The 22,059-nt window shown below is 37.6% G+C and overlaps 1 protein-coding gene across 3 annotated transcripts in view; it reads left to right on the top strand.

Moving 5' to 3' along the window:
* PXDN (peroxidasin) overlaps positions 1-22,059 on the top strand; it is a 128,698-nt gene that overhangs the window by 61,962 nt on the left and 44,677 nt on the right. For 2 of the 3 annotated variants that reach the window (XM_037813052.1, XM_037813054.1), the window contains exons 2-8: positions 2,124-2,195; positions 3,293-3,364; positions 7,266-7,337; positions 12,478-12,549; positions 12,929-13,000; positions 15,961-16,130; positions 18,792-18,909. In XM_037813052.1, coding sequence (XP_037668980.1) covers positions 2,124-2,195; positions 3,293-3,364; positions 7,266-7,337; positions 12,478-12,549; positions 12,929-13,000; positions 15,961-16,130; positions 18,792-18,909 — 648 coding nt within the window. The remainder of the gene's footprint in view (positions 1-2,123; positions 2,196-3,292; positions 3,365-7,265; positions 7,338-12,477; positions 12,550-12,928; positions 13,001-15,960; positions 16,131-18,791; positions 18,910-22,059) is intronic. The other variant, XM_037813053.1, reaches the window with a different exon arrangement.

The following is a 22,059-nucleotide window of genomic DNA, read 5'->3' as shown; positions in this document are numbered from 1 at the left end:
TTCTTTATCCCTCATCAGTCTGCTTTTTTAGTTTCTGAAATGCTTCTGCCACTGTCCCCTCTCTGTCATTTGAGTGTGGATTTGGACAGGGAACAGGGAGTAAATATATATATATATATATTTAAATATATATGTATATATATATATATATATATAAACACACACACACACACACACACACACACACACACACACACACACACACGTTGAAGCCTCCATCTTTACTCTGGAGTTTAGGTTTTGGTTTCTTGATTAGAAAATGTCTAGATCAATTCACACTTTAAAATTCTATCTTGTGGTATGGTATTCCAGGAGAAAATTTTCCCCAGTATCTGTGCAGAGTATAGCTGTTCGAATGTTATGAAACTCATGTATTTGTTTTGTGTGAGGTAAGAGAGATTGTTTCCAATCATTTGTGTTTAAACTGAAGTTTTAGCTAGTCAAAATTCTTTCCTTAGAAATAATTGATCCATATTTTCTATAGCAAATGTTTCATCGTTAAAAACCTTTATCCATTGGATGAGTTGCTTTTTCCCCTCTGTTTTTTCCTTCTTTAATTTTTCTGACTTTTACCACTACCCCAATTTGGAGCTACTTGTGATATTTTGAATATGAATATAAATTACATTCTCATTTATTTAAAAGTAAACATGTCAGTGTAGGGATAGAGGGTGGCCAAGGAAAGAGTATGTATTGACAGATAAAAGGAATCATGGAAGGAAGCAAATGAGGATGAGGTGTCCACAGTTTGGAAACACAGGTAAAATTATGACTTTGATTACCTGGGTAGACTGAAAGAAAAATGACCCTCTGCTTCTCAGGAACTTGACCCAAACCAAGCGGCAAATGCTGGAAGGCACCACAATTTATTTGCTGACTTCTAAGCAATCAAACAAATACTTTCTAAGAAGCCTCTTATTGAACCATTAACCAGAATGAATTCTGTAAATCACTTATAATTATTAAAATTGGCTGAGAACAATCATATTCCTTAAAAAATGATAAGCCTTAAAAGAGTTCAGTGAATTTTGTAATAGAAACATTCATTTGTGATTTGGACCCAGTGTTGCTCACACCCGTGTTGGGCTGTGTTAGAATGGCTTGGACCTGTGTGAGTAAGGAATTTTGATTTGTCTAAGACTGATTTGAAAAGGGAACCGATCTTTGCGTTTTTCATAGTGACTTTCATACTTGTTACTTTTTATAGTTTTTATCTCCAGCTAGAGATGGGCCTTCTAAGGAAAGTAAAAACAGAAGTTTCTAAAAAACTTGCTTCTTCACTTCTCATAGCTGCTTTCATGACTTTTTGACCTGAACTTGATTATCCTGTCACTGGAGTTGCTTTCTGCACGAATCAGTCGTCCTCCTCTCTTTCTGCCTGAGAGAGTTAAGTCTAAAAGCATCAGTCAATACATTTCTCACTTCTGCAGGATCAGCTCAGCATTTCAGTCTCTATGTCAAACTTTTCATGTCCTCTGTTTTATGGGAGGAGGATCTCTCCCTGCCCTTGGGGGAAAAATAGCTGCTTTTCCAGTACACATTTAACTATATTTAAAATGTCTGTTTGGAAACATAAGATGAAAAATACATATATTAGATAGTCTTATTTTCCTGAATCATATGCTTAATTAGCTTTGTGATTTTGAGACATTCAGTGTAAATAAACTTCCTCATTGAAATATTGTTCTAGATAGTTAGCAGATGAACAACTCATGAAATTATTGGAGTAAAAGCTAAAATGTTTATGCAGTCACACAGACTATGGAGTGCTTATCTTGACTGTATGTACATCTCACCCATGTTTATTATCTGAAGACTTACACTAAATTTTACAGTGGCTTGGCAGAGGGGGGACATATAGTGAGTGAGTTATTTTAGCAACTTTTTGTTTCTCCATAATTATTGTTTAAACAAATTTCTGTAATGTGGTATCATTGATCTGTCATTCAGATGGACTAATGCATACGTTAACCTCAGCAAAGAGATGATTCCTCTCAGAGGTGAACTGAGTGGTTTTTAAAATGCCTTACCACAATTTTGAAGCTGAATACTTAAGAAAAGCAAAGACTAGCGATGATTGCAGTCTTCTCTCATTTATAGATGGATTTCTTGTTTCTTCACAGGGATCTTCGCTTTAACAGAATTAGAGAGATCCAACCTGGGGCATTCAGACGGCTGAGAAACTTGAATACATTGTAAGTTGAAATCGTCTATTGGTTACCAATTGGGAAAATATATATAAAATCATTATGCCATTTACCTGTAGCTGTATCTCAAATAGTATAGACAATATGCTCTTTTCCTCAATAACTGGGCATGAATGGGGAAAAGTGAGACTGAAACCAGAAAATAAGCAAATTAAAATGCAAGGACTATGGAATTCTGTGCTTAGCAGCAGTTCTTTCATTTGTCCATTTGTCCGTCTTGTCTGATGTCCGTCTACCTACTTATTATATATTGGGTTAATCTGTAAAAGCATCCAAATTTTCTTCTCTTCATTTGAATAATTGTATGTAGCATCACTTTTGTTGCTTGTGGATGAAGTTTGATTTCATATGCTCTTTCAGGTCTTTGATTGTAAGGTTGAGAAAGATGCTGCCCCTCCTGAGTTCAGCAAATTCAGAAAGACCTTTCAATACAGTTCATTTATGCCCCAGTAGTTATACCCCCAAGGGTAGATAGACCACTGCTGGAGTGATTTGCAATACATTTAACACAATGAAAAGCCTATGAAAGCATGTTTGAATCTGCTCTTCTGCAACAGGACGATGAGTGATTGGCATAGGGCAATGTCATGGAAATGGGAAACAGGAACCCTATTGCCAGTTAACTGTGTGACCTCCATGGGAAAATCGCTTAGCTGCACTGCCTCTCAGTGTCCTTATATGTGAAAATGAGTGGCTCATTGTACTAGATGACCAACCTTTAATAACACATCTTGCTAGAACACCCTATATTTCTGTGATTGCCTTTAAATCGACCATGATCATCATGGCTAAAGCAGAAATTCTAAGACGTAGCAGAGTAAAGGTATATATTCCTTTGTATAGGAGAGAATTCTTTTTGTATTGTATACAAAGTTGAAATAATGTGGGGTGATATGGGCAGTCATTACTTAGGAAAATTTGTAATCACAGGGGTTAACACACCAAAAATACCATTTGTTGTGTTAATTTTAGTTTTTAGTGTATGTTGATATTAAGGCCTGTAGCTAAATAATTTTGTGACCTTTTTCCAAGGCTGTAAGAATGTAGACTTTTAAAAAAATTCTTATTGAAACTCTCTTTCATAGGCTTCTCAACAATAATCAGATCAAGAAGATACCTAGTGGATCATTTGAAGACTTGGAAAATTTAAAATATCTGTAAGTGCATAATCAGTTCTTTAACCCAAAAGCATATGTTATCTATATTTGGACTATTTAATCATTGAGCTAAATTATCTACTGTTTGAGCATTATTGTAAATATATTCATTGAAAGAGGTTTTATTTTCAGGTGAGTGCCGTTTTGGCTGGGATTGTTAAAAAGGGTTGCTGTCAGTACAAAGCACTATGTTATGTGATTTTTAGTGTTTAGCTTTTAAGCCTTAAGTAAAATAAGTTGAATACAATTAAAGTGCATAGCCACTGAAAATCATTTTAGGAGTAAAATTCAAGATTCCTGAGATAGAAGGTGAGAACTCATATTTGGTTGCTAATATGAACAGCTGACATACCTTTTGAAAAATATAAGCTTTCTTGGCAGTTTAGAATTTGCAGTATTGCTTAAGGCCTTTCCAGCTGTAGGAGAAATGTAAAAATGTAAATTATGAATTCCCCTGGAATGTCACCAATTCCTGCTAATTTTCCCAGTATTCCTCTGAGTGGCTTTCATCTCTTCTTATTTTTATGTAGCTAAATTTTATTTTACTTTTATAATTAATTTAATTTATTACCATTTTTAAAATCTCCTGTTGGATGAAGACAGCTTTGCAGTATAGAAATGGTTTGGCACCCTTAAGACACGCTTATTTTAAAATGAAAAAGGATTAGGAAAAACACTCATTTAATTTTTGATTCTACTCAGGTGAGAAGCATTTGTCATGTGTTTTTAGTAATTATTCTTAGTTTTAGAACTTAGATAACTTTTCAAATACACCCGTTTTTAATGTAGGATTTATATCAATGATTTTCATTGGAAATTTATGTCATAAGTGAACCTAAACATCTTTAAGTTATATTGATTTTTTTTTTAAGAAAGCAAAATCATATTGTTAGTGTTGATGTATATTTTGAAATCTAAGATTTTAGATGTCAGTGGTTGTTAGCCAATAGCTAACTGTAAATATGCTTATTCAAATATGTTTTCCTCAATTAAGATGCTTGAAAGTATAATGTATGAACATTTTCTCCCTCATTTTGGGCATAGTCTGTTAATTTTTAATACTGCATGGACATTACTAAGGCTATTGTTACTTATTTTTAAAATGAGAGACTGACCTTCTATTTATACTTTGAGATTTTATTTGCTTGCTTGTTTATTATTATTATTATTATTTTGTATTTTAAATGCAGTGCAAGTTCCAGAGGGGAGCTTTTGATTTCTGGGAAAGCAGACTGAGTTAGCTGATAGCCAACATTCGTAGTATAGCTACGAATTTTTTAATAAGTTGTTTTTTTTGTTGTATTTTATTTTGTTTTATTTTATTTTGCTTTTTAATTCCTAAAAAGCAACATAGTATTTACTCTGCAACCATTTTTAATGTTAAATAGTTTGGATACTCTCTTTTTTTACTTAAGATACACTTTTAAGGAATATTTGTGAAGTCTTGCCTATTGGCCACTTACTCTCAAAGCATTCAAGCTCCAACCTTCCTTCTGTCCATTATGCCCCCTGACAATAGATAAGACAGATCCTGGGGATGGGGTAATGCAGTATGCCACTAGGAAAGGGAGGATGGGTCATTGATGAAAAAAAACTAAATGGCAGGGGATAGAGCTATGAAGAGAGACAACCCTGGTGTGACAACACTACCTGGCTATTTGGAATGCCCACCCTGCATCCTCTCCTTTGGATCTCATTGGCAGTGGCACCTGTTGAGATTGTGTATTAGTATAATTTAAATAGTTAAGAACTGAATTTTATTGATTATTTCTGCCTTGTATACATAATGAGTACTGAAGTGTATTTTTAGAAGTTAAACATTTCTGTATTTCCAGGACCCCCACTTACTTCTAAAGCCAGAAATCTTCCTCTTAATTCAAGTTTCCTGATCCTAATGATGAAATTAACTCTTGAGACAGGTAGTGCTTATACTCAAAGGGTCAAGTCTATGATGAAGTGTAAAATTAATTATAATTTATTAATAGAGGACCAATACCCAATTGTTCTTATGAAAACAAATGATGCTCCAATGTCCTTAACCATGTGGCCACTCATATTAGTTGGATTCAATTGCTTCATGTACTCCTTAAAGAATTCCTTTACTCTGATGTTTTAAAGGTACACATAGGGTGAAGTGATGTTTGGGCTTTTATTTTAAAAAATGGACACAGAAACCTACATTTAGACTTACCTTCCATAGGAGTAACAATACTAACAGAGACCAAAACAGTAGTTACTTTGTGCCAGGCAGTATTCTAAGAGCTTTAAACATATCAATGTATTTAATCTGTTCAAGCATCCTATTGGTACTGTCATTATCTCCATTATACAGAAGAACCTGAAGCACAGAAAGGTTAACCTCTTTATTCAACATCACTTGGCTAGTAAGTGGCAGCCCTAGGATTCAAACCCATGCAGCCTGATTAATAACTGCCTCTAGTGCTGGGAATAGTCTGTCGAGTGCAAGGAAATTTCTGGCTGAATTGTGTTAGGGTTTCTAAGTCTTTGTGAGGTAACCTTAGCAAATATGCTAAGAGGCCAGAAGTGAGACCCATTTAAATGGGTTACAACAATTAAAGAAAGCAGACCAGGTCCCTTTAAACTTGGCCCAGCCCCAAACATATTTAATTGAAATATATTAAAGCACATTGTCCTCTGGTTATGATGCATACAGTATTATAAGTAATAAGACAAAAAAAATGTTGTGTATTTGGCAGGACAGGTTTGTAAAAACTCATTCACAGAGTAACAAATTTGAAAAGAAGTTTCTGCCTCCAGTTAAAATGTCAGAAAAGCATTGGCTCTGATTTGTACACCTACCTGCATCAAAGATGAAGCCACATTGATTATAGGAAACACCAGCAGCACTATGTTAGTTCATATCTCAGTATAGAAATTTTCTGTTATTTAAAGCAGAATTTTTGGAGTTCAGTGGAGCTTTGCTGGTATGGGATCATGTTACAAGGAAAATAGTGCTGAAACCTAGTCATGTCCAAGATAGATGGATAGCTTCTATATGTATGGTTTTGTGGTTCTTTTTGGGCTTGAGATACTTTGCTGTGAAAATCTTCATCCTTGTAAGTCAGGTCAGATGCTGAGAGTTTGTAAAGAGCCAGATAATGCACAAGACTAAACACAGTCATAGAGTGTATGTAAATGATTAGGTGCACCTGTTTTCCAATACAACTTTATTTATGGACACAGAAATTAGAATTTCATATCACTTTCATGTGCCACAAAATATTCTTCTTTTGATTTTTTCCAACTATTTATAAACGCAAAAGCCCTTCTTAGCTTGCAGGCCATACAGAAATAGGTGGTGGGCCAGATTATGTGATCCTTCTGGAATGTCCTTGCTGCTTCTGTTTTATAAGAATGGAATTCTGGGTGCATGAGTCAAGACACCAGTCAGTTTTCGTGTTATTTACTCCCCAAATTATTTCTGGATATTTTAATACTGTATCAGTAGCAGCTATAGAATCTTATATTCAGTGCATTTTTTTTTTTTCTGTAATGAATATTTTATACCTGTTCGTGGTAAAGTGGTTTTATTTTGTTACAGTTAGTTCGTATGTATATATCGGGCTTTAAAGCAAATGTTTTGTTGACAATTCGTACGTCATAGTTTAAGGATCTATAAATTATCTAATGACAGATAGGAATAATTTGACCATCTCCAGTTTGGACCATTTACTTTTGATCCATTTGAGATTTTCCTTTTAGAAAGGGTAGGGAAACCTCTATGAGAGGAACCATACTTACTGTGTAAATGTTTTGTTTGTATTCTAATACAATCATTAATTTTAAATTTGTCTCCCATGTCAACTTAATTCTTCTTTTCCCATCTAAAGTTGTTACCTCTTGTTTGTGTGCTAATACTCCCCAATATTTCTTGTTTCAGCTATTTGTACAAGAATGAAATCCAGTCAATTGACAGGCAAGCATTTAAGGGACTTGCCTCTCTAGAGCAACTGTAAGTGCCCTTTCTCTTCTGAGCTTTAGTTTCTTTCATGTCAGCTGCCTTTTGGCCTCTCACAGGAAAATGAACTATTTTTGCATGATGCATGTCTATACTAAATGGGATGGAGGTAGTAAACCCAGTAATATGTGCATGAAAATGAAAAAGCAGTGATTGACTATTCATCTATCTATCCCATTGTTCTTCTCTCCAACCATCCATACATCCATTTAGCAGGCATTTATTTGGTTTCTACCATGCATCTGATCTTGTGCCATGCATTCATGATGCAAAGAAGAAGACAAATTCCCTGTCTTGGTGGTGCTCACAATTTTATGGAAGAGATAGACATACGAAAAACGAGAGCAAGTGAAGTTCTTTTGTGGTAGAAGGATCCAGTGCAGTGAGAGAAAAGGGGGTTGGTTTTATTGCATACTATTTCCTTTTTCTTTTTGTGTCTCTGCACATATGCATTTTATTTTCTTCATTCATGATGTCAGTACTTTGGAGAAAACAAACTTGACCAGAGTTCGTATACTTGTAGTTAGTATACATAGGATGTAATTACATACCATTAGTATTTTTGGCATCAGTGAAATCATACTTTGCTATGAAGTCAGCATGTTGGTTTTTCAATAGAATATACTGTTTAAAGGCTTTTTTTCCTGGCTTGTTTGCTTGGCCAGTTATTTTTCACTAAATTAGCTAAACCAATTTCTGAGGAATTTCAGGTTATCATATAGTTTTACTAAAGTTGATGGAAAACAGCTGGAGTGTGTTGTAGTCCAGCATGACATTCTTCTGCTGCAAATATTGATTTGTTTTCAAGTTTCATTGGTTAAATGGGCACAGACATATTTTCAAAGAATTTAAGACAGAGCTGGGGAGAGAACTCACCCCAAAACCATGTAATTTAGAAGTATACAAAATGCTCATATATCTAAATAAGTATTTATTTATTCAAATAAGAATGGCTTTCCTGTGCCTGTTGTACATGGCATAAAATTTATTCCGAGGAGAAAAAGTTGTATATAACTGGTTGAATAATCTGTACTTCACAGAGTATGAAACAAAAAGAGTTTAGATCCTAGCAAAAACACATGGGAATATCTAGAAAACATTTAGATTTAGGGACAGTTTACAAAGGAACAGTTATCGTATTCAATAAGATTTTAACACAAAATGGGGCAATAAGATATGCATAGCAGATGATTATAAAAAATCAAGTTTATAATCTACATGTGCTGAAAAGATTAGCATTAGGTGAGCATTATTTTTAAAGAAGAAAGGGGCAAAGTCTGGGGAGAAAATAGAAGGAAGTAGGAATGGCATGTATAAAGTAGTTAGACAATCATAGCCAGACAATTCCATGTTTACATGGCAGAAGAAATTGTCTTCTGAGCCTGTAGTTTATGATGTGCTTCTGGATAAGCATTTATGTAAAACTGATGTTTCTAAAGGGGCAGTTATAATTAGAATTTGCAACTGTGTGACTATTTGCAGACCTACATCTATCTTATATTTTGCATCAGATTCTGGAATATCATTTGTTAGATGACTGTATTTTATTTTCAATGTCATAAATTACAGCTAGTTCACTATTCTGAAACCATTTGGTTAAAAGTAATTAAAGCGCTTTGGGGTTGGGAGATAGGAGGAGCTATAAAATGAAGAGAAAAAAGGAATTATCATGACCCATCTGACTGGAAAACTTAAATGCTGAATTTTTTGACTAAACATTTTGATGATTGCAAGAGAGCGTTTTGAGTCAGGCTGCCTTTAAAAGCAGGATTAGGTTAATTAGGAGTCTCAGCAGTTGAGACTTTTGTTTCATTTAGTAAAGATTGTTGAGTATGTGAAGGAGATAAAGAGATGTTTAGGAGTCTGTCCTCACCTTCAAGGAGCGCACTGTCTGGGGAAGAGGTTAGCAGGTCAAGGAGACCTGGAGTCAGGTATTGTAACTGACGTGTGCACACAGTGCTGCAAGTACAGGAGGAGGGGCACTGGTTCTGGAATGTCTCACATGCCTTCCTCCAGCAGATCCCCCTCTTCAGAATTGAGGTGCATTCTTGCCAGCCTGGATGAAATTGAAAAACCTGGAGTCTCTCCGAAGCAGTTTAGACTAGTGTCTCGATAGCCAGGTTGATGAGAAGAATCCAAGTCCCAGAGCCAAAAGGAAAAGTGATAGAGACGCCGAGGTGGAGGCTGGGTGGGGCTGAATGGTGGTGGGCAGCTTCCCGGGCATCTACGGGAGGCTCCCTGTGAGGCCATCGTCACATCTCATTTTGGGGTTGCCACTCCAGATGGGGCTGTGTATCCTAAAGGCTTCAGGCAGCCATGGTGATGGTCTACAAGAAAATGCTTTGGCACCTTCTTTTTTTTTTTTTTTTTTTTTTTTTTTTTTTTTTTTTTTTTAAATCATCATTTTATTGAGATATATTCACATACCACGCAGTCATACAAAACAAATTGTACTTTCGATTGTTTACAGTACCATTACATAGTTGTACATTCATCACCTAAATCAATCCCTGACACCTTCATTAGCACACACACAAAAATAACAAGAATAATAATTAGAGTGAAAAAGAGCAATTGAAGTAAAAAAGAACACTGGGTACCTTTGTCTGTTTGTTTCCTTCCCCTACTTTTCTACACATCCATCCATAAACTAGACAAAGTGGTGTTTGGTCCTTATGGCTTTCCCAATCCCATTGTCACCCCTCATAAGCTACATTTTTATACAACTGTCTTCGAGATTCATGGGTTCTGGGTTGTAGTTTGATAGTTTCAGGTATCCACCACCAGCTACTCCAATTCTTTAGAACCTAAAAAGGGTTGTCTAAAGTGTGCATAAGAGTGCCCACCAGAGTGACCTCTCGGCTCCTTTTGGAATCTCTCTGCCACTGAAGCTTATTTCATTTCCTTTCACATCCCCCTTTTGGTCAAGAAGATGTTCTCCGTCCCACGGTGCCAGGTCTACATTCCTCCCTGGGAGTCATATTCCACGTTGCCAGGGAGATTCACTTCCCTGGGTGTCTGATCCCACGTAGGGGGGAGGGCAGTGATTTCACCTTTCAAGTTGGCTTAGCCAGAGAGAGAGGTTTGGCACCTTCTTTTAAAAACAAAACAAAACAAAGCATGCTTGGCTAGAGTTAGGACATGTGGATTTGAATTCAGCAATGACCTAAATGGACTTGGGGAAGTTATTTCCTATCTTTGATCCTAAGTTTCTTTAACTGTCTGGCCAGGGGGTTGGATGAGAAGTCATCCAAGACTCCTTGGAGCTCCAACAGCACTGGATTCTGTAAATCCCTGAGTGACTTTTCCTCAGTGCGTTTTAAGGTGCATTGCTTAAATCCCACCTGTTCAGCCTTCTTCCTGGCCCAGCATTTACCGTGGGTCTAGATAAATGATTTTTTAAAAAATAAACCACTATACGTGGGGGACTTGTGCATCTTACTTTACTTGATTGGCCTCCACTTATTTTTCAAGGCTGAGCACAGGACTCATCTAAGATGCCCAGGCTAGATGAAAAAGTGTCCTCTGTGCATCACATATTGTGTTGATATTCTCTGGTTTATGTTTCTGTCTCCCTGACGTAGTGTAAGTTGCAGGAGGCCAAGGGCCATAATTTATTTGTCTTTATGTTACCTGGCACATAGGAGGTAGCTGTAAATGTTATTAATTTTTTTTATCCTCCTTCCCAACCTTTGATACAGTACTAAACTGTGATAGGCACTGAGTTTGGATTTCCCTCCTATTCATGCTCCAGTTCATCCTGCCTTTTTCTCACATTCACGTTTGGAGGTGTAATGAGTACAGAAAGGTCCATAGGAGATGGCGGGAGAGGGCAGGAGGGAAGGGATATTAAAAAATGACTTAGAGCTCTGACAAGTGGAATGGAAGGCTGCCTGTGAGTTCTGTAGCCCCTTCAGCTACACTTCAAGTTGTTGTGTATGTTCTCGGGTGCTGGGGGAATTAATGTATGGTGATTTTGACTAGTGATCTGGCCCAGGGAAAGAGCCAGAATTAAAACCGGACAGAGACACTGGCAGTTGAAGGTTGGTGACCTTAAAGTTACAGTTATTTCAGTTATTAAAAAGTTATTGAAAGTCTCTAATAGCATTGAGAGTAAGTTTTGAGAAAGCCTTCCTTTGTTTTGATTTGTGATAAAGACCTTAACTGCAAATATTTTAATTCAGTTACTTTTTGGTTCCCAGAATTTCTCAAAGTAGTAAACAGTTAAAAGTTGTGTTTATTGGCAGTGAATGTGGGAGTAGATCCCTCTCTTCTTGTTATATGTGCAAAGGAGATTCACGTGCAGAAGCACTAACCTGACTAGTTAGACACTCCAGTTAGAAGGGTGATCTAATATGTTTTACATAAGGACAAAAGAGCATACCAATTTTCAAAGTGAGAAAACCAATGTTCAGGAAAGCAGTATTCAGAAAAATGTGTAAATTACAGAAAGTTAAGGAGACATCTTGAATGAAAAAAATTATAAACTCTGCATATACTATATAATTAAAAGACATTTCAGGAAATATCTCTTATTAATTCAGTGCCATTATTCTTTTATTTTTACTGTAGTTTATTATTTAGCTGTCATATACTTAGTGGCAAATTAAATTATAGGTGGCTCTTTCCACCCAAATTCATATAAATTAAAAGATGATAATGAAGGTATTCACGTAATTTATATATGTGCTATAATTAATATTATGATGATGGATTTTTATGAAATATCATTTTTTCATAAGCACAACATAAAATCTCCCATTTTATCCACTTTCGATTATACAGTTCAGTAATGTGAATTACATTCACAATGTTGTACCGCCGAAATATGCATAAATTTTGAAAGTGAACTCAGTAGGACTGCGCTTTCAGTTTAAATGTTACAGAGAATCAGTGTATCTAGACCTATACCTTATATTTTATATTGTCCAGCAATTTTATAAAAGGCTATGCCCATTTTTTCAGTTTTATTTAATCTTCCTGTTTGATTATTTCATTTGCTTGCCATCCAGTGTAAGAAACTAGAAAGTTTTCTATTGACATTCCAATTTTTTCAGATCCAGAAAATCTGGATCTGAAAAAATAATTAAAATAGTTTAAATTGTTTCTTTTTCTTTTTTTATATCTTCTCTAGATATCTGCATTTCAATCAGATAGAAACTTTGGACCCAGAATCATTTCAACATTTACCAAAGCTTGAAAGGCTGTAAGTTGCATTTTGTTCTGTAACCTTACATTTTTATTTAAAGGTCATCAGTGTCTGTGGTTTCTGCTCATTTGCTTTGTAGAGTTTAGGATAATATCAACTAAAAAAACCTGAAAACTGTTTTGATATAAAATCTGTTGCTAATCTAATTAACAAGTCAGAATTTGGATTTATAATTTTCCCTGTTCGTGAATGGTCATGAAATAGAAAAAAAATCCAGTTCTTCTCTGGACTAATTAACATTGCTTTAAAATTCGTTTGCATTCAGTAAATACAATCACTGAACTATGAATAGAACCTAATATACTGCTTATACTCTTTTCTACATGGTAAAGATATATTTTAAAAAGTTGGTTTGTTATATTACCTTTTTCAACAGATTTTTACATAACAACCGAATTACACATTTAGTTCCAGGAACATTTAATCACTTGGAATCTATGAAAAGATTGTAAGTATAATCTCTTTTGTGTTACATTTTCAGCAAATTCTAATTTCTCTGTGATATTCATTTACCTGATTCATTTTAATCAGGGATTATGAAGTGCTTTTACTAATTAGAATATGCATTATGAAAGAATTAAAACATATGGAGAGTGGATTAAATCAATTAGAATGAATATATAGATGACTCAGGGAATGTGGCAATAAATTAATATTTTAATAGGGATCATGAGATCTTTGGCCAAAATAAAGAGAGGAAGACATTTTTTTAAAACCGTCTTTAAATTCTTGAAATTAATTTTTAATGCAGTGGTGTGTATTTCACTGGTGGGAATAACATCAATCTAGACAGTATCTCTGTACTGTATTCCATTCCTTTTATTTTAGGTATGCATATAACTAAAATATATTAAGTACACTGAAGTCTACCCATTTTTAAAAGGCCTCCCAAAATAATTTTTCTTTATACTGACTAATTTCGTAGAATCAAGTCTTGTTAGTACTGACAGAGAGTTATTTGACATCCTTTTTGTGTTTTCCTTCATGGTCTTGAAGATCATTGTTTTCAATTAGATATTACCGAGTGCTTGCTCTGTAGAAGTCAGTGAACTAGACCCAAGAAAGAAATAGAAAACTCGAAGAAACAAGCCCCTACCCAAAAGGGGTGTTTTATTTGTTTGATCTTGTCAGTGAAATAAAGTAAAATAAGACACATACCTTAAAACTATTTTTTCTTTAAGATAAATCACCAGCCAAGCTAAAAATGACATTCCAGCTGGGAAGATAGGATAGATAAAAGAGAGAGCAGCAAAGAAATTGCCAGATAAATTACTCCAGAAAATGACCAAAAAATGTTTAAGGCAGATGGAGCTTAATTAGAATCCTGAAAATACAGACAACCATTTTTTCTCTATTTTCAGCTTCCTTCTAGATGTTTGGCAAACTCCCTTTTAGACTAATGTTATCTCTTTAATCTTGATACTTTCTTTCTCTCCTCAGTTTGCTCCTGCTACATGACTCAATCTATAAAATCTTAGGTTTAGATTCAATGATAAGATTTTGCCAGTGCCAAGTTGAGAGGGCTCCTTGTGTCCCTGCTCCTGTATCTGTGCCCGAGCGCTCTCTAACTTCCCCTTCCAGCCTTGCCACTGTCCTCGTGATCCCACGGCTCTCTTCCCCACCCATTCCGTCTCCTTTGTTGCCCCAGGGCTCCTGACTGCAGTGGCCTCGTTGACGTTGTCCTCCTTCTCGCTTCTTACACCAGTGGAGGAGAGAGGCAAAGTTGGCACGTTCCCTCCTTTGGTACTCTCCACCGCAGTAAAGACTGGTCAGATGCCAGCTTCTAGCTTACTCCTCTGAGTTAATCCTTGTGGGTCTGAACTGAAATTTACAGGTTGTATTTTTCACCAGTATGCTTTAGAGTCAGATGGAACTGGTTCAGATACGGAGCCCACCACAACTAGTTGAGTGCCCTTGTGTAAACAAGTCAACCTCTCCAAGTCACAGTTTCCTCATCTGAGAAATCGTGACATATGGGAATGGCTTCGTGTCTGCATTTTACTTAATAGAGTACTGCTGTACACGCTTGTCAGAGCAGTGACAATCTCATTAGTGGGGTCAATTCTGTCTGTCATCCCACTCGGTGAACTAATGTCCTGGAGAAATATGGCTGGGAGATGAGACTTGACCCAGTCCACGGTCTCTTCTCATGGGAAGAGCATCTGGCTTTGTTGAATATGAACTTAGTGCCTGGGATCAGCTAACTTCAAATCCAGGCTCTGGCACACCTTATCTTTCTGACCTTGTGTGATTGACTTGAACTTCTCTGGATCTCATCTCCTTATCTCTGAAATGGAAACCTAGTACCTACCTCATGTTGATAATGAGTCAGCTTATGGAAAGCTGAGATGACTGTATGTGTCTTTTATTAAAAAATATGATTTTATTGAAATACCATCCATCCAAAGTATACAATCAGTGGTTCACAGATGCATCACATAGTTGTGCATTCATCACCATGATCAATTTTAGAACATTTGCGTTACTCCAGAAAGAGAAATAAAAAGAAAACCCCAAATATCCCCTTCCCCTTATCCCCCCATATTAGTATATGTCATTAAGTATTGTCTCACTATTTCTGGCACCCCTCCATCTATTACTACCACTCCTTTGTTTTGGGTTTAACAGAAAAAACAGCGATTTTTTCCAATGGTGGAGGCAAAAAAACAAACAAAACCAAACAAAAAACACCCCAACAAAACAAAACAAAAAACAAGCACTTGCCTGTGTTGTACTTATTGAGAGATGATATGTCAGGCTTCAGCATGGCAATTTCATCAGAAACTTTCCAGGAAAATTCTGTTTGTAAGTGATTTTTTGCCTCATGCACCTGGCTTTAGAAATAAATCCCAGCCATAAGATGCAACTCTATGGTAATAGTTTACCTTATGGGATGTTTAAGGATTAAGGAAGATAATGTACAGTAATACAGTTCCTGATATGTTGAATTCATTAATAGTGTTCATTTTGTTGTTGTTATCATTGGTTTTTATGAATGGCTCCTTTCTTATCTCATTCTTAAAACTTTCCCTGATCAATCCAGCCCATATTTGTCCCTTTGTTTTGAACTTAAAATATAGATTTATTTGATCACTCATGTAAATAATGAACTGCCCTACTCCATCTTTATTTAGTGTTATTCTGGGATTTTTTTTCACTCTTGGGTTTTCTTTTTATTGAATTCTGTATACAGGCTTCATTTCCCCAGCTAGCCCAAGTTTCCAAGGGCTGGACTGTCTCAGATGTCACTGTAAAAAACTTAATCTTATCCCAAAGCTTTATAGCCAGTATGTCCTATTATGGATTTGTTGATTCAGGTTCATTTGGGATTTGGGGATTCCTTGTTTGTCTGGGATGAATTAACAATCAACTCATTTCCATTACTCACTGGCTTCTTCCTTTGCAAAGACGACTGGACTCAAATGCACTTCACTGTGACTGTGAAATCCTGTGGTTGGCTGATTTGCTAAAGACCTATGCCAACTCTGGTAATGCCCAAGCGGCAGCGACCTGTGAATATCCTAGAAGAATCCAGGGGAGATCAGTGGCAACTATCACCCCAGAAGAGCTTAATTGTGGTGAGTAAGCTGTGAGGCCTTCCCAGACTGCAGTGCTAGGGGAGCTCAGCTCTATTGGGCATCTCGGTTTAATCTCCCTGAGCGTATTGGTTTGTTGACATGCCAGAGATGATTTTATCCTGTACTGCTGGCTCTTCATTTGCTGTGTCCTTCTAAAAATCACATCATGTCTGGGATCTAGATAAGGACCCTCCATTGAAGAGGACTGCTCTATAGGATCTATAAGGAACTATTTGGTAATGCACTTAGGCTTTACTTTAAGGTTCCCTTACTAAATAGCAAAGCAAAGTGAAATAAACTGCCATTACTTCCCCCTCACTCGCCCTCTAAACATTTGTATTTAAAAGCTGTAGCTGCCTGACTCACAAAACTAATTGATGGTGATAGAAGTGAGGATAACAGTTACTTCAAGGGTGGGGCCCAGGGGTAGATATCAACTGGGAATGGGCATGAGGGAGCCTGTGGACATGTGTGAAAATTATCAATCAGTACGCACTAGATCGGTGCACTTTACTGTATGTAATACCACAATAAAAATAAATTACCAAAAGAAAAGAAGCAAAATCAAATCAGATTGCATGGTAGAATCTTCCTTGTAAATACCCAAGGAATTTTCCAAATTTTTCTTTCCTCTTAATTCGCTTTTTTGGCTGCTAGAATTAGTTTTTCAGTTGTTTATCCAATGCATCATTGTTTTTTAAATATTGAAGATGTTAATAAAAATTAAAAATCAGTAATATCATACACAATCCTACTAATAATGTAAGTGAATTTGTAATAATTCATTTTCACTTATGAACGTTATCCCTTTGTGTGTGTGTGTGTATATATTTTTATGTATATATATATATTTTTTTTTTCCCCACCCCAGTAATTGCCCTCAGCTGCAGGGAGGTGCCCTCCCTCTCAAAGTTTTACTCTTTCATCCACATCCATATCCAAACATTGATCAGTGAAGGGGGAACAAAGACCCCACCCCTTCACATCAATGTGGGAAAGCTCTGCAGGGTCTCCCAGTTGAGCCTCTACTGCGGCTGCATCTGAACCCACTTCTCCCTTAGCCCAGCCCTGCAGCCCTGATTCTCCCACAGGTGTTGATCCTCAGGGAACTCCCCAATAAAAGCCCCGCAATCTTAACTCCATCTCAGATGAAACCAACTTAAAAACTACATAATAAAAAGTTGTTGGGGTTGTATTATTCTGAGATTCCTTATTACTTTTACTCTTTACTTTAGTAATTTGTGTAACTAGTTATTATTTTTTATGATAGCGTTATTGAGATATAATTCACATATCATAAAATTCAAGCTTTTATAGTATACATTTAGTGGTTTTCAATATATTTAGAGTCGTGCAGCCTGAGAAATGAAAAATAATGAAAAAATTATTGAAAATGTTCTTTTCTGATAATGATGGGGAGCCATGAAAAGATGTGATGAAAGACACACTGAGATTTATATTCTGGAAAGACCTTTGGCAGCCGTGCAGAGAGTGAGTCAAAGGCCATGTGCGAGTGGCTGCAGGGAGAACATTTGGAGGCTGGCACAGTGATCCAGGATGCTTCTAGGGCATTAGGAGAGGATGATCTGAGGAGATGCAGCATTTTAATTGGGAAGGAAGGCGGAGTCCTAGTTTCTGACATGAGCTACAGAATGCAGAGGAACAGGCAATCCTCTGCTTTAGAAAATGGGAAGAAATCATTCAGGAGTAGTACAAATTAAATTTTAGACAGGTTGAGTTTGAGGCACTTTTTTGGTCTGCTATTTAATAACATTGCTGACCATATTTTGCATAAATAAGATGTCAGATATAGTGCAACGCACTTGCACACAAACACACACACACACGGGGGTGTCACAACAAATGTACATTGTAGATAAATGAGTGCCTTAAGGCTTGGAGAGGCAGAGTATCTTTTCAAAAAGCTTCATGGTTAATCAGGGACTCAGGCAAGAATTGAATGTAGGTCTGCCTATTGATCATGCTGGATTTCCTGATGGCTGCCACGGGGAGCTCTCCAGGAGGCAGTTGTGTATGTAGGCTTGGAGCTCAGGAGCAACACCTGCACTAGACACATACAACTGGGAATCCACATGAACAATCGGGAATCTGATCACTGGCAATCATGGTGTGGGAAATAGCTAACATTTAGGGGACACAAAGAGGCAGGGCACTTCTCTCTGTTGGGGTTGCTGAGTCAGTGGAGCTTTGTTGTCATCTAACCTGCACTATGCTTTTTATATGCTCAGGGTTGCATCTAGATAAAAATCATTATGTTTTATTCTTTATTCAATAAAAATAGTTATTTGTTGGGCATCCCCTATGTATAGGGATTGCACTGTCTTAAAGTGTAGCTAGACCACTGACGATAATGATTTGATGCTTGTCTGATCACATTTTACTTTACCCCAAGATTCTTAGAAAGGGGCATCCCTGAGGTATTACAAAAATGCTCTGTAAAGATTCATGCTGTGAATGATCTTCCATGTAGAGAAGCCAATTTGTCATTTTTTGTGAGGGCACTAACATATTTAGGGTTGAGATACACTTTTGGACACTTGTGAATTTCTTTTGAACACGAGGAATTTGCTTTTTTGATCTTGTTTAATTTTACTTGACACATTAAAACTAATAAGGTTTCCATATCTTTGTTTGGCACAGAAAGGCCAAGGATCACGTCAGAGCCCCAGGACGCAGATGTTACCTTGGGGAACACCGTATACTTCACTTGTAGAGCTGAAGGCAACCCCAAACCTGAAATCATTTGGCTTCGAAACAAGTGAGTTGGATTTTGAACAGAAATGTTATTGGACATATTTGGTACGCGGTATTTCTCAAAATAATATTCAGATACTCTATTTGCTGGACTGTACATTTCACCACTATCCCCTACGGACCTCCCCACACCCCACCTTACCTAATTTTTCCCCTTCCCTGGGTATGGGGGTGGGGGCGGATATCAAGGAGAAAAAAAAGTGATTCTTGCATCTTTTCTACTTTTTCACTAGCAACTGTGCTAAGAGCAGATGTTTCTGCCAATCTTCAGGGGCTCTCTCAGATGCTTTGGCTTAGGCACAGCAGTGCAGATTAGAGAACAGTAGTTCTCATTACATAAAAGGTAAAGCCCTTTCTTCTTGTCAGGACGCAGTGCTTTGAATTAAAGCAGCGGCCTGGGTTCAGGAACTGGAAGAGGACATTATTGTTCCTTCTTTTCTACTGTCCACTTTCCTTCTGGCTGTGGCTGATTTGCTCCGGCCTGAAGCTGTAGGGTTTTGATGCCCGATGTCAGCTGGCCTCGAATCTGGAGCATCGTGATTGGACCTGAACAGAGGAGGGTGTTATTAGTGAAACTCTGTTATGGACGGAGCATTTCAGGGAGACAGGAATGAGCGGGGTTGGCTGCAGCCTTACTCCCTTAATTGAACAAATATTCACTCAGTTCTTATATGTCTCTAATTTGCCTCCTGAAACAAAGGCATCCTCTCCCTTCTTCATTTCACTGACATTTACCAGGGGCCTTTTAAGAATCAGATACCGTGCTAAGTGCTGGGGGTACAGAGAATAAGACGCCTGCATCCCTTTCCCACAGCTTCCAGGAGCTCACAGACCACAGAGGGATGTCCTGCAAGCTGAGTGTTTCAGTGTATGACAGTGCTATGACAGGTGTGGGTAGTCACCCAGCCTCACCCCCATCCCAGTTAGGTTAGGGAGCTGGGGGTTGTGAAGCAAAGCTTAAGGGAAGAGATAAGGGAAGGAATTACAGAATGTGCAAGGGAATGGGGGCAGGAGATAGTTGCCATTTTGTAAGTGGAAGTCTTTTGATGTGGACAGACCAGAAGTTGGCATATACTGGGGAAGGATTTAGGGGCAGATCACTAAGGGTCTTACATGTCAAGATGGTTTACTTGTGAGCTTAAATTATGAAGCTAGTCCTAAAAAGGAAATCCTAAACATAAAACCACCTTACTATCTCTTCTCAAATTTATTTGCGTGAGGACATCAACACACACACACAATTATGAACCTAATCATCACGGCTAATCTTAATTTTAGGGTTTTCACTTTAACTGACCATGTTTGGTCATAACAGAGCAAGGAAGACATTTCAGAAGGTGCAGATTCCAGTTGTTATTTCAGACACTGCCTGAGTCATCGATCCTTTGTAGATGAGGGCCAGATTCTCAAAGGCAAATATGGTTTGGTTATGTGAGTAAAATAGTATTTATAGAAAAGATGAGCATGGGAATAGTGAGCTTGGCATTTGAGAGTTGTCAGAGAAAGAATCAGGAGATATATTAATACTTAAAGAGACATAGGAGATTTTTTCTAGTTTAGATTTTGTTGCCATCAGAACTGTAAAAATAACGTTGATATTGGACCCAATTGTTTGTGCAGGGGAAAATGGAAGATACTGTCCCGGTCTTCAAAGATTTTGTTATTTCACATAACTCTGAGGTAGATGAGATTTAAAATCTGGACTGTAACATGGAAGGAATTCTGAACTATTATGAAGTATGTATTTAAAAGGTATAGAAGCATAAACTTGGCTCAGATTGTTCACAGCTCCAATTAAAAAATGAACAAATTGATAGTAAAAGTTGTGATCTCAGAGTCAAATATGGCAGAGCTAGAACCAAAGCGCTGGGAACTGGCTTCTCAGGCTGGGGGTCCTTCCCCCACCCCCCCGGGAGCCTCCCCTGGGCAGTCTCGCCTGCCCGTTCTCAGCGCTTGGGGGACGGAACCGGGTAATATCCATACGAATCTGGTTTACAGGGATTGAGAACATTGTTGCTTCTGTCCAGAAAACTGTGCGTGAAGACACTTGAACATTTCAGTGGTGGAAGGAAAAATCCCTGCTTTGGTGGGTGGGTGACCGGAGTCCGCGTCAGGCAGGGAGCAGCTGGAGGAAGCCGGCCCTGGGCAAACCACAGGGCAGAGCAGCTTTCCTGGCTCTTGGAGGCTGCTGTAGCACTGCCCCTGGGGAAGTGCACTCACGGAATGATCCTTTTGTTCCCTCACCACGTGTAATCAAACACAAGTTCCTGGCTTTGTTGAGTTCTTAGGAAGATGAGGTAGAGCCATTTTTAGCGTGGAAGGTGATTAATTACATGAACTACGGGAAGTGAAGCTTTGTTTTTTTGTGTTTTTTTTCATCCATTTTATTGAGATATATTCACATACCACGCAGTCATACAAAACAAATCGTACATTCGATTGTTCACAGTACCATTACGTAGTTGTACATTCATCACCTAAATCAATCCCCGACACCCTCCTTACCACACACACAAAAATAACCAGAATAATAATTAAAGTGAAAAGGAGCAACTAAAGTAAAAAAGAACACTGGGTGCCCTTGTCTGTTTGTTTGTTTGTTTGTTTCCTTCCCCCACCTTTCCACTCATCCATCCACAAACTAGACAAATGGGAGTGTGATCCTTATGGCCCCCCCCAATCCCACTGACCCCCCCCCCAAGCAACATTTTTATACAATTGTCTTCAAGATTCATGGGTTCTGGGTTGTGGTTTGATAGTTTCAGGTATCCACCACCAGCTACCCCAATTCATTAGAACCTAAAAAGGGTTGTCTATATTGTGCGTAAGAGTGCCCACCAGAGTGACCTCTCGGCTCCGTTTGGAATCTCTCTGCCACTGAAGGCTTTGTTTTTAAAATGGCAGTATCTGTCCAGATGATCTGGTAAAATTGGCTTCCTTTTACATCGGTCTGTATTCCCATACTGCTCAGTTATTGGCTTTTTTTTTTTTTTTTTCTGTTGGTATCTTTACCATGAATCGTGGTCTCAGCTACATCCCAAATTTTCTCCTCTTCATGTGTTTTTTTGAACACAGGGAACTAAGGCCAATTCGCATGGGTGTGGAGTCAGAGCTGGCGGGTAGCAACGGGCAGATGGGCAGGGGTGCAAAGACA

Source organism: Choloepus didactylus, chromosome 20 (assembly GCF_015220235.1).
Source record: "Choloepus didactylus isolate mChoDid1 chromosome 20, mChoDid1.pri, whole genome shotgun sequence".
NCBI classification, from domain to species: Eukaryota; Metazoa; Chordata; class Mammalia; order Pilosa; family Megalonychidae; genus Choloepus; species Choloepus didactylus.
Note: the sequence above shows the minus strand (reverse complement) of the source record. Positions and strands in the feature narration are given on the sequence as shown.